Source organism: Azolla caroliniana, unplaced genomic scaffold, assembly GCF_043228905.1.
Source record: "Azolla caroliniana isolate FFs.n. ecotype wild unplaced genomic scaffold, voAzoCaro1.0.p SCAF_3, whole genome shotgun sequence".
Lineage (NCBI taxonomy): Eukaryota > Viridiplantae > Streptophyta > Polypodiopsida > Salviniales > Salviniaceae > Azolla > Azolla caroliniana.
Window position 1 is genome coordinate 25550464 of NW_028230438.1, and position 13607 is coordinate 25564070.

The 13607-nt window shown below is 39.2% G+C and overlaps 1 protein-coding gene across 1 annotated transcript; it reads right to left on the bottom strand.

Moving 5' to 3' along the window:
* Positions 1-523: 523 nt before the first annotated feature.
* On the bottom strand, positions 524-8515 carry LOC147866861 (P-loop containing nucleoside triphosphate hydrolases superfamily protein). The gene is made up of 10 exons (XM_087317370.1): positions 8040-8515; positions 7090-7183; positions 6471-6584; positions 6259-6393; positions 3710-3814; positions 3412-3570; positions 2848-2916; positions 2558-2647; positions 1379-1534; positions 524-965 (listed from the first exon to the last, which is right to left on the bottom strand). The coding sequence occupies exons 1-10, from the start codon at positions 8414-8416 to the stop codon at positions 678-680; spliced, it is 1587 nt and encodes a 528-aa protein (XP_087173496.1). The 5' UTR covers positions 8417-8515; the 3' UTR covers positions 524-677.
* Between the last annotated feature and the right edge of the window lie 5092 nt (positions 8516-13607).

Consider the following 13607-nt stretch of genomic DNA (forward strand, 5'->3'; position numbering starts at 1 on the left):
ACATATAAACTGTTTCAAAATAAAGTGTTTAGGAAATTATCTTTTTAAGGTTATGTTGGTGGAAAAAATCCAACTTAGGTTTCAGCGTTATCCTGGTTGGAAAAGGGCGACTTAGATATTGGATCTATTTTAATACTTACAAACTATGTCATACACATTCCTTTTAACACAAATTTCTAGTAACTCGTGAAGAAATGACCAAGTCACACCAAGTTCCAGAGATAGTTTTTCAAGAACCCTGTTTAGTGAAAGACTGCATATATGTTACATATATAATTTCTTTTCGAATCAATCTTAGACAGTTTTGTAGATACTCCCATATCATTGGATCTATTTCAATGCTTACAAACTATGGCATATTACATTCCTTTCAAAAAAAAATCCTAATAACTCATGAAGAAATTACCAAGTAAGAAGATATTGGATCTATATCAATACTTACGAACTATGTCATATAACATTCCTTCCAACACAATTTCCTAGTAACTCATGAAGAAATGACCAAGTCACACCAAGTTCCAGAGACAGTTTTTCGAGAACAGTGTTTGGTGAAAGACTGCATATATGTTACATATATAATTTCTTAGATCACTCAAATCAATCGCAGATAGTTTTGTAGATCCTCCCATATCATTGGAAAGTGTCTTTAAAATCAGTGGTCACATTTTTTATATATACTAAGCTCCAATTTGCATTAACTTATCAATGTCAATTTGGGTGCTTGGAAATTTTATTTCATTTTGGTACCTTTGGTAGACAAATAACTCTTCCTTTGTAAGAAAGGTTGTTACTAAACTATCATAACTAGAATCCAAAGGCTTTCGTGCTGTTCTTCCACCCCGGTGAATGTATGTAGTTGCTGCTGGAGGAATATCAAAGTTGTAAACATGGCTAACCTCGGGTATGTCTAAACCTCTACTTGCTAGATCAGTTGCAATAAGAATGTGATTTTCACTTGGAAATTCCTGTATCATGAACAAAATAAAGTCAACTTTTCCTGTTGTCATATGAATAGAGAATATCTTCCTGAAATGTATATATATTTAAGAGATAATATGTAACAAGACATGAAGGATAAAAGATATAAAAGAGACTAGCGGTGTATCTTGCATGATGATGACATAGCCTGATGAGGGTTAAATTGAGCAGACATTAACATTTTTTTCAACAAGTGAAACCATGTGAAGGCGGACGCTACACAAGATTCTTGATTCTTTGTGACGATAGTCGAGACATATGGAAGAACATATACAACATTTTGGTGCACTGTAGGGAAGGCACAACATTCCGGCATGCCAATATCACATTGATTATTTAGGATAAAATATATTTCTTCTCAACTTCATTTGCATGAAAGTATAGAAATAATGACACTCACATCTAAAATGCATGATCGTGCATTGACATTTGAATCTTCATCAAGAACCAGTGACTTGCATGGGCTAAAATCACCATCATCACGATGAGTTGATGACAGCATTTCAGCAATCAAGATGGTAGATGGTACTGTACCTTTTCTTTTGGATTTCCACGACTGCAAAGAACAAGAAAAATACCAATATCATCTGAAATTCATGATTTTTGTTATAAAATAAACTCTAAGCAACATAAATGCAAGTAAAATCTGAAATAAAATTTTGACATTAATTATCATAGGGTATACATTCATAGAGGGCAATAATCTTACATTTGTGATACCACAATAATTGAGCAGGGCACAAAGCAATTATTGGCAACTCATGATGTTTTATTTGGTAGTGAGGAAGATCGCGAAGGCTAAAATCACAACAATGCCAGATAGGCAGTTCTATTAGGACCCCAGGCCAGAGGTATAATAACAGCAATGCTGCCATGAGACTTGGTATTGGGAATATGGTAAATAAATGCAGTGTTTGCGAAAGAGAAAACACTTCTACATTTAATAGACAACCACAGAAATGATGAAATATGGGAGTAAAATTACAGAATGTGAAATATGTGGAAATATCTTATAGTTAAATCTATGCATTTTAATTATGAGATTAAACCACAACAAAATATCATATTACATCCAGACATAACAGCTTTAGATTTCAACTTAATGAAACACTATCCAGAGTCCAGACTTACCATTTTCATACCAATGACTAAAGATAGAAAACAAAATATTTAGGGATAAAATTTCAACCAGTATAAGGAATCAGAAATATGCAGAAAAGGGAGGAAAACGCATAAGAGAGGGGGAATGTACTATGTTGGATGGAAGGGAGACACCCTCTTTAGACTGACAAAAGTTTGAACCCCACAATGTACCATTTCCCCATCTTCTCCCACAAATCGTGGGAAAAAAAAGAGTTGAATCCATATTGGATTATTAAAAGCCTTCGAAGTAGTTTAAGTATTTGGCGAATAGAAGTCTGTCATGCAATGAATATTCTATCTACTGTTTGGAAACTTTGATCAAATGTAAGTGTTCTCAGGATCCATAAAGATGAGGCAAAACAGGATTGCATCTACTAATAGAATTTGAGAAATAGTTCTCAGGATTTCAGGAGATAATATCCCAAAAAGGTTTTACCTGCTCATTAACAAATATGATAGCTGCATTGGGCTTGTCTGCTCGTAACATTGTGTTCAGTATCTTGAGCTTCTCGTCCCTCTCGCATATCTATTTCAGAAGAACCGATATTAGAATATTCACTTGATGTAAAGGTACAGCCACTTTCTACGTGGATTTGGATAACATAAAAGAATTAGACAAGATTTATAATTAAACAATTTGAAGCACTCTCTCCATCAGACAGCAACAAACGAGACTAAATGTAATGGTGCATTTGGAAAATTAAATTGTTGAGAATAATACAATACCACATGACGATGGATAAGATTCCATGGCATTTTGTTTGTATGATTAACTTGGACATGGATAAAATTTTCCTGTATACAAAAAAACGAATAATTATTAATTGTTGTTAGTGCTTTTCATTTTTCATCCAATTTGCATTGTTACTGTACACATGATAATTATCATAGCTGAAATTGATTTTTCATTTTTTACTGGAAGCTTAGGGAATCACAAAACAGGTCATATGTAAGTTCCATCTTTCTTCAAATTAGAGAAAAACCTTTACACTAAAAAAATCTCATTAAACACTCCATAAAGTTTGTAATGTTTTACTTCGAAAAACTTAGTTTCATAAATAAGAAATAGCATTCCAGAAAACATTATAATTTCATTGCCATGTTACAAAATGCAGGAGTATTAATAACATATAGCTCTTTGTCTAGAGACCATTCTACCTGTTTATAAAAAGTAATCATGGCAATATTATACAGAAGGGATCAATCATTCCAAGTCTGATCCTAAGGTCCAACATCCATATTTATCTTAATAGCACTGTGAACTCCACTGCCAGCAATAAATTTACTTACCTTTACCCATTTCTCAGCAATACACTTCTGAATAAATTGGTTGTGTTGTGGAATGGTCGCACTTGCAAAAATAGTCTGACGATTTCGAGCTAGAGTACACGAGGTCAAAAGTTTTCGTAAAAGTGCAATATGCTGTGTTTGTCCAAACATGGCATCAACCTGAAAGGAGTGGGAAAGGACTTGCACTTTCAATTCTGCACATTGAAATCATGATAATTAAGTAGCTGACAGGACAACAAAAAGGGAAATCCTGTGAAAGCAGTGAAATGCTAATTGATTATCTTCTACAATATATTACCTCATCAATAACAATGGTGTTCACAGCGTTCACCTTCAGTTTTTTCAGTTCAATCATCTTGCATACACATGCTATAGTCCCAATAACTACTCCTGGTGGATCTGCCTGCATGCACATACTCTCTCTCTCTCTCTCTCTCTCTCAACCCTTGTGGGGGATGTGAGTTGAGTGGAGGCACGACTATGTTGTGATGTGAAGTTCTTGAACATCGAGAGTCATTAGTCACTTTTACATGTATCACATGAAATGTAATATTTTTGGTCTCATAGCTCATATTTGACCTCCGACGATGATAATAGTATCTATCTATCCATCTATCTCTCTCTACAATGGAGTAGTAACCCCCTTCTTAGGCAGGAATCACAGACAAGATGATACATTGGTTTGGCCCCATCATGGACGATAAAAGTTCTATTTTATTCTCTCTCTCTCTGTAGAAGAATGACTTTGCCAATTGTGTTGTTAGAGAGTAGACCTTGAAGAGCACTATGTTTGTCATTGTACAGTCTTTTTATGAAATCAGAGGAGCAAGGCTTTGGCCCACTACGCAACACAATGAAATATGAGGACCAACAGTGCTTGGGCTTTTCTTGTTAGAATTCAAGAGACACAGGGAGAAGTTGAAGGACGACACAGCCACAAAAGCTCGTCAACAAAGAACAATCACAACTTTGTTTAGCCCCATTGCTCCTACTCATGCTACAAGTCAATCAAGAGCTACATAAATGTGCCCCAACCAGGACAGAGCAAAGGGGTTACAATAGATGGGGTAATAGCAATTTGTCGTGCATGTAGGCCGTGGCCTCGTGGATCACAATCTCACCACCCCTGTCATAGATAGAAAAAGGTCATTATCTCCCACCATTGAAAGTGCTTCCCTTGCTTCAAAGACAAAAAGTAAATATATCTGACTTCAGAATCTTACATTTATAGATGACAATATTCTTTTGTCATGCCTTCATTCTATTTCTATTTACTTTTTTACTTAGTTACGTTTAGTTTGGTTTGCTGTGCTCAGAGATGAGACAAAATTTTACGATGTAATCTCCTGTTTGATCTTATAGGCCATTTTGGCCTCTTAAAAGATGTCAATATCTTCTTTCCTTCTTTCTGTTGTATATTCGAATATAGGCTAACTTTTAAAATGTAAAGGAGATGGAGCTAGAGGAGACTAATGTGATCTTGTATGATATTGAACTAGACATACTTTTTATAGTGATGAATATATTGTACAATCATCTCATAGACCTGTTTGACCTTATAGGCCATTTTGGCCTCTTAAAAGATGTCAATATTTTCTTTCCTTCTTTCTGTTGTATATTTGAATATAGGCTAACTTTTAAAATGTAAAGGAGATGGAGCTAGAGGAGACTAATGTGATCTTGTCTGATATTGAACTAGACATACTTTTTATAGTGATGAATATGTTGTACAATCATCTCATAGACCTGGTGGACTCTCTTTTATTTAACACTCTCTCTTTCTCATTCATTCAGGATATTATATTGGAGCTTCATATATATAGGGCAATGTAGCAAAATACCCCTAATTGTTACAAAATTCCCAATTATACCCGAAGAGTCCCTTTTAATTTTTCGATTCCCAAATACTTCTTTCTAACATTCCAACCTTGTTACCTTAGAGGAGTATTTTGGGAATATGCTAGAAGTTAAAAGGAAGAAATTCTAGAGGATTATTTTGGTAATTCAGAGATGTGGGTGTGGGTGTGAAAAGAAGGAGAGATATTTATATATAGTTGAGGTTGCATTGCTTTGGATATTGAAAAACCTGAAACTGAGAAAATTTCATTCTTATGCATTTCTCTATCTTCATTCCTGCAACGGCCAGAAAATATAGACAAAACCAATCTGAGAACCATTAATAAGATCTGGGAGATGTGGCTTCAGCCAAGAACTGATCATGGAAACAACCACCTTATAGAGGGTCAGCAAACAAGTGTGTGGGTCGTACTGTGTAAACTAGAATGCTTTCCCCTGATAAAACAACCAACACATAAGTTTGTGGCAGTAGCTCCAACAATCACTCTATAGAAGAAAGACTATGTTGATAGCCCCTCTCATAGTTGCAATACTAAAACTCTTTTTGAAATCTCTTTACACATAGTATATCTCAACATAGGGTTATATTAGTAATAAGGAGACATCGGCATAAGAATATTCATGGGTCCAAAGAAATGTTCTTAGATTATAGTGTGATACAATAATACAAAGAATAAATATAGTCAGGAATTCGTATCGATGTACTATGCCTTTGCAGAGGACAAAGAAGATGAATCGAAGATATTCTCTAAGAGTATCATAAATCACAAACAAACAGCGAGCATTAACACATGGCTACTTGAATACTAGAACACACATCTAATTTCTCCAGACATCTCTACCACTAGGGTCCTATGAGCACCCCTCACACATCATAAGAAGTTTTTTTCACACTTTTTGTTTCTCTTATTTAATGTAACAAGTTATAGTGATGCTGAGGCATTTTTGAATTTTGGAGACCTATGTTAAAAAAGTCTAACATACAAGTACCTTAAGCCAGATCTTTTGTCTAGTTAGCGATCCACCATCAAGTAGGGCCATAACATCGAAGCTCCCACCACCACCAGGTTTATCAATGTTTTGCATATCCAGAATTTTGCCTAATTTTCGCGCCTCTTTTACCACCTGTAGAATAAATAGCTTCCCATTAGAATGTTATTTAGAACAGTTGATAACGAAAATTCAAAGTCTTGAATCTAGACCTGCATTCCCAATTCTCTGGTAGGAACTACCACAAGGGCTTGAACTGCAGCTCTTGTAGGATTAAGTTTTGCTAATATGGCAAGAAGATAGCAAAGTGTCTTTCCAGATCCTGTCTGCAGTTAAAAACATGAAGGAGTGATTTAAATCAGCAAGAATGACGGTCACATTGCCTTAAGAGGGGCGGCATGGAAAATCACAGTGGCCCAGTGCACTTTGGATGTTGCACACAAAAAAAGGATTTTCACAATTTGATCTCTTCTTACATTTTTCTATGTTCCCTATGCATAATACTGGAAAAATACCAGTTTAAAGCCTTAACGTTTTGTCATACTCATCCTTGAAGTATCTTTCAGAGCAATCCATCCAACCTTCATTCACACCCACAGTATCTTGATCTTTTGTTTTTCATATGGGTTGCAGGACATATTCTACAAAATGCAATGGTGTATGCATCATACCAATTTATCAAAGCATATATCTTATATCTCTTGCATTTAACAATCTAAAAACTTTGCATATAAGCAATTTACGCAATCCTATGATCCATATTATGCATCATTCATTTCCCTCAAAATGCAACACAATCTCTATAAACCATACGTAAAGGTTGAAATCTACCTGAGAATGCAGTAAACAATCTCTGCCGGATAGCAAGACTGGCAAAGCTTCAGCTTGTGCTTCAGTAGAATATACAAACCCTAACTGCTCCGCCCTACAGAAATGCCAAAAAGTAGGCATAAAAATATGTTAACATTGAAATTAATCATTTCAAACCAACTTGGCGAAACAAGCAAAAGCTGCCACCGGTTTTTCAAAAGGGAAAAATAATTTTGTGACGGTGAAAATGATCCCGTGATATTTAACCTAGAGAACCAAGAAAAAACTGATGGAGCTTTGCGAAAGTGAAAAATAATTGCTTGATACTTAGAAGAGAAAAATGATTTTTCTTTGCAAAAATAGACCAAAAAAAGTTGGTATTTAACTTGAAGAAAACAAGAAACCCAACACCGGAAAAGATGCTTGGTGAAAATGAAAATAATGTTCATTAACTTTGAGAAACAAGTAAAGATGATGGACCTACATATAGGGTTTCGCTAAAGTTGAAACATCAGCTCGAGTTTAACTCGAAGAAACAATGAAAGGATGATAGGACTTTGCAGAAACTTAAAAAATGAATTGAAATAATTGTTTGGAATTTAACATAGAGAAACAAGGAAAAAATTGTGAAAATGATCGGTTTATATTTAACTTAAATAAGGAAACTATGATGAACAACATTGTGAAAATAGTCACTTCCAACTTTGTGAAGATAATCACTTCACCTCACTGCAAATAAGATTGTGAAAATACTCACGTCATTTGAGCTCACAGAAAATAAAGCACACTGATTGATTTTGGCTTAAAGAAACACGGTAATGATTAAAAACGAAACAGCAAAAAACAATCGCTTGAGATATGTAACTTTAAAATAAAACAAAGAAAATATTATGTACAAAGAGTTCAAAATAGAGAGGAAAATAATCATTTTATTTTAACTGAAAAGAAACAAGGAGAAGATGACCATGTACCTCTGCAGAAAAAGCTCTGGAAGCATGTCCTTACAGATTTCTCGAATGGTTTTGGGTTTCCCTCGAACAACAACCTGCTCTTGATCATCATCTTCAATCACACTGGTCTTTTGGCACCTCTCTGGAGCAACATTTTCTTCATCCTCTTCTTTTATGACACCACAGGAAGAAATATTGATCTGTGCTTTTGCCACCAGCACGTTCGGCGTGTCAAACCTCACGTTTGGCAAAGAAGAAACGGATTGGAAGTTTACGGTGAGGTTGAATTTACGAAGTCGGAAAGCTTTGGTGTCATGGTTGCTGTTGATGTTTCTGGGGTGAAGGAAAGAAGAAATCTTCAGAAAAGATGGAGGCGGAAGAATCAGAAGAAGCTGCATGATGATGATGATGATGATGATGATGATGACTGATATAGATCAGGAGAAAACTCTCTGCGATTTCGATTCTGATAAGGGAAGGGTAGAAATAATATATTTGATTTTCTTTACTTTCTAAGTTCTGATCAAGATAATCATATTCTTAATTGCATATGCTCGCTATTAGCATTAATTAAATTTTTCTTTACCTCTAATCAAGAATCAAGCTCACTATATTCTTAATTGAAAATGTTCAGTATTAGTATTAATCAAAATTTCCTTTTTACTTCTAATCGAGAATCAAGATCGCTATATTCTTAATTGCATATGCTCAGCATTAGTATTAATTAAATTTTTCTTTTTACTTCTAATCAAGATCGTTGTATTCTTAATTGCATATGCTCAATATTAGTGTTACCTATCTTATTAAACGCAAATGCAATCTAATCGAGAGCCGAGACTTAATAGCTTGAACTCTAGACTTCAATCTTTCGATGGACACACATGCAATCTAATGAGGATTCTGAATACTCTCCTTATGATGCTTGTTATTCTCAATAACATGGCATTGTTTCAACTTTTTCTTCTCGTTCAAGTTTATCCAAGCAATGCGATCAAAATTTTAAGACACTTCCTATTATGATTACAATGCTTTATTATTTTGAGCGAGGAAACTAGCCCTTGTTAAGTGTCGAATTTTAGGAGAAACTAACATTATGGGAAGCCTTCGCTTCTCGTAGACATAATATTTCCATGTCAATCCAGCTCTTTGAGAAGAAACTTGATATCTATCTTGGAGACATTGATTGGGAGACCTGTACTATTTGAATCAAGCACAATAATTTGTTTAAGACTAATGACAATAAACTAAACAAAAGGAATGGATTAAGGATGCTTAACGACCCCAAAGCAAAGGCAAGGAGACGAATATAGAATCCTATAACTATCCCCATGCCACCAAATATGGCCTTGTATTATATGTCAAATGTCATCTAATGATATATTCACGATACAAAGGATATATGTCGCTGACAAAGTCCCGATTTTGTCTCTAAGATTTCATTTCAAAGGGCGTAGCTCATCCCCTTATATAATTGATCTCCTTAGGCTCCTACATCACCACACATCTTAGCTTGTTATGGGTTGTCCCAAGTAAGAGGAGAATCAACTCAACCACTTATATTGTTGTACAAGCCATTTAATTTTAGCCTTTACCATTGGTCATTAAGACTACTCGTGTAACATACTCCCTTGTTTTCGAAAAAGTGCATTCTTGTAATAGCAAACCAAAATCAATGAACTTAGATTTAAGAACCTACTCTTTTTCCTAAGCACCGTCACACATAGTTCTAGACAACTATAAATTTGAATCCTCAAAACATCTTAGCAACGTCTTTGATGTTAGCATTTCGGTCCCTCCGGATGGGATATGAGTACCCGACAACGGAAGACCCGGTGAGAACCGGATGACACAGGCCCGGTGAGAACCTCTCACCGGATGAAGGGACATATATGTAAATATGTTTCTGTTAGCCCATTGTGGCTATATTTGTAAATAGCCCGAAAGTCATATTGGTATAAATATGACCTAGGGCAAACAGAATGGTGATTTTTTTTTTTTTTTTTGGTGTAACTACTGTACAGAGCGTAACACACTGAGAGAGAGAGAGAGAGAGAGAGAGAGAGACCTTGAACTGTCTCTATTGTAACTGCTTGTTGGCGAAGATTGAGAGCATGAGGTCGTTGCCTCTGTGACTTATTACTGTAATCTTTACATAGTGATAGTTTGGAGTTTGTGGGCTCCCGTGGTTTTTTCCCCTATTAGGGTTTTTCCACGTAAACATACTATGTACTCTCTTTCAGTGTTTTGTGTATACGTCCATCTATCTCCACATTCCAATTTCTATGATTGTAATTCTCAAGAAAGAGATCGAAGACTCGGTTGTGGCCGAGCATTATTCCGCATATCCTCTTCGTGACATTCATAGATGACCACAGCTCCACGCGAAGGATCAGGTGCTATCCGTCTTCAAACAGCTCCACGCGAGAATGGAAAGAGAAACCGGCCGGAAGCTGAAGGCGGTTCGAGCAGATAACGGAGGAGAATACCGGGGGCAGTTCGAGGAGTACTACCGCTCGAAGGGAATCCGACTCGAATTTACCGTGCCGAAGACGCCGGAACTAAACGGACTGGCCGAGAGGATGAACCGGACCATAATGGAGAGGATCCGGAGTATGCTAGTGCATGCAAAACTACCCAAGAAGTTTTGGGATGAGGCACTGTCGACGACGACATATGTGATAAATAGATCACCCTCAGTACCCTTGGACGGAGACACGCCACAGAGAGTGTGGACCGGTAAGGAAGTATCCTACCGGCATCTAAAGGTGTTCGGGTGTCTCGCGTACGTTCATGTAGTTAAGGAACGAAGAGGAAAGTTAGATCCAAAGACCCGGCCATGCATATTCCTCGGTTACGGTGACGATGAGTTCGGCTACCGAGTGTGGGACCTGGTCGACAAGAAGGTATTCCGGAGTCGAGATATTATCTTCATGGAGGACAAGACGCTCGCCGACTGGGAGTCGGAGAAGAAGATAATGAACTCTGAGTCGACCGGTAAGGATCGACTCTACGATGAACAAACCCAACCGGCAAGAGACCGATTAGCACTCGAGGAACCAGCCGGTTACGGTGAGGATACTGAACAGGCTGAAGAAGAAGTAGAGGAAGCCGAATCCGGAACCGACCAAGACCCCGAATCGGATTCGGATGAAGAGCAAATGGAGGAGCCGGTTACCGAAGCCCGAAGACGGAGATATCCTCTCAGAGAGAGAAGGGCCCCCCAGAGATTTCCGGATGCAGAGCATGTGCTGCTGACCGATGAGGGGGAGCCGGAAAGCTTCGAAGAAGCGAAGGATGACACCCACAACCGTAAATGGTTAAGTGCCATGCATGATGAGATGGATTCCCTGCATGAGAACCATACGTACGAATTGGTGGAGTTGCCGAAAGGAAAGCGGGCACTCCGAAACAAGTGGGTGTACAAGTTGAAACCGGGAGATGCTGGCAACCCCCCGAGATACAAAGCCAGGATCGTGGTGAAGGGGTTCCAGCAGAAGAAGGACGTGGACTTCGACGAGATATTTGCCCCGGTAGTAAAGATGACCTCCATCCGGATGGTGCTGAGTATAGCGGCAAGCATGGACCTCGAGGTAGAGCAGCTAGACGTGAAGACGACATTCCTTCACGGTGACCTCAAAGAGGAGATCTACATGCAGCAACCGGAGGGATTTGTGGAGAAAGGGAAGGAGCACCTGGTATGCCGGCTGAAGAAGAGCTTGTACGGACTAAAGCAGGCTCCCCGACAATGGTACTGGAAGTTCGATTCCTTCATGACCGATCAAGGGTACCACAAGACGTAGGCCGATCACTGCGTGTTTGTGAAGAAGTTCGAAGGAGGCGACTTCCTGATACTCCTTCTGTACGTGGATGACATGTTGATCGTCGAACGGGACCAAGTCAAAATATGGATGCTGAAGAAGGCTCTCAACCGGACCTTCTCAATGAAAGACTTGGGTCTGACAAGACAGATGCTAGGGATGCACATCATTCGGGACCGGTCAAAGAAGCAATTATGGCTGTCACAAGAGAAGTACGTGACAAAGGTGCTTCACCGGTTCAACATGTCAGATGTGAAACCGGTCGGATCGACACTTCCGGCAAACTGCAGGTTATCCGGCAAGCAAAGCCCGAAGACGAAAGCAGAGAAGGCGGATATGATGAAGATTCCATATGCCTCTGCCGTCGGGAGCTTGATGTACGCAATGGTGTGTACCCGACCGGATATAGGATACGCAGTCGGAGTGGTGAGTCAGTTTATGAGCAATCTCGGCAAGGAGCACTGGAGCGTGGTCAAATGGATACTCTGGTACTTGAAGGGCACCTCAAATATGTGTCTCCGATTCGGCTCCGGAAAACCTCAACTCGACGGTTTTACCGATTCGGACATGTCGGCTGATGTGGATACCAGCCGGTCTACATCCGGGTATGTAATGACATATGCAGGGGGAGCTGTTTCGTGGTAGTCAAGACTGCAGAAGACGGTTGCATTGTCAACCACGGAGGCAGAGTACATGGCAGCTGTGGAAGCCGGCAAGGAAATCTTATGGATGAAGGACTTCATCGGAGAGCTCGGTATCCGGCAAGATGAATACCGGCTCTATTGCGACAGTCAAAGTGCCATCCATCTTGCTAAGAATGCGGCCTACCATTCCCGGACGAAGCATATCCAACGAAGATATCACTGGATCCGGGAAAGAGTAGATGACCAGGAGTTCGCACTGACGAAGATCCACACGGCCGAGAACGGGTCAGATATGCCGACCAAAGTGCTGATACCCGACAAGCTGGATGCATGTCGGAAGAGGATCGGACTAGTAAGACACCCCATGCCGGAGTGAAGGGGGAGATGAGGAGTACCCGGCTACGGAGAGCCGGATGGTGCAGACCCGGTGAGAACCGGATGAGGAGCACCCGGCTACGGAGAGTCAGATGGTGCAGACCCGGTGAGAACCAGATGAGGAGTACCCGGCTACGGAGAGCCGGATGGTGCAGACCCAGTGAGAAGTGCTCATCGGATGAGGAGTACCCGGCTACGGAGAGCCGGATGGTTCAAACCCGGTGAGAAGTGCTCACCGGATGAAGAGACATATTTGTAAATATGTTTCTGAGAGTCCATCATGGCTATATTTGTAAATAGCCAAAAAGTCATATTAGTATAAATATGACTTAGGGCAAACTTTTAGTTGTGGTTTAGGGCAAACTTTTTGTTGGTGCAAGAAAGGAGAGAGCGCGTAACTGTGTACAGAGAGAGAGAGAGAGAGAGAAAGAGGTTGTTGCCTCTGTTGTAACCGCCGCCTGCGGCGAGGATCGTGAGCACGAGGTCATTGCCTCCATGAACCCACTGTTGTACATTCTAACATAGTGATAGTTTGCAGCCTGTGGGCTGCCGTGGTTTTTTCCCTTAGTTCGGGTTTTCCACGTAAACATCATGCGTACTCTTCTCTTCTTCGTGTCGTGCATTTATTTCCCGTTTTCTGTGTATGATTCTAAGCTCGGTTGTGGCCGAGCGTTGCATATAGGGAGCGTGCAGTTCCCGTCAAAAGTGAACATAGCATCCAACACAGCCGGTGAGCTGTGGCACAAAAGACT

Bases quoted from the DNA above. Each gene is read 5' to 3' on its own strand.
- LOC147866861 (XM_087317370.1), bottom strand. From the start codon at position 8,416: ATGCAGCTTCTTCTGATTCTTCCGCCTCCATCTTTTCTGAAGATTTCT. The intron at 6,394-6,470 runs GTCTAGATTCAA...TTTATTCTACAG, and splicing joins CCAGAGAATTGGGAATGCAG to GTGGTAAAAGAGGCGCGAAA. The intron at 966-1,378 runs GTGAGTGTCATT...TTCATGATACAG, and splicing joins CACGATCATGCATTTTAGAT to GAATTTCCAAGTGAAAATCA.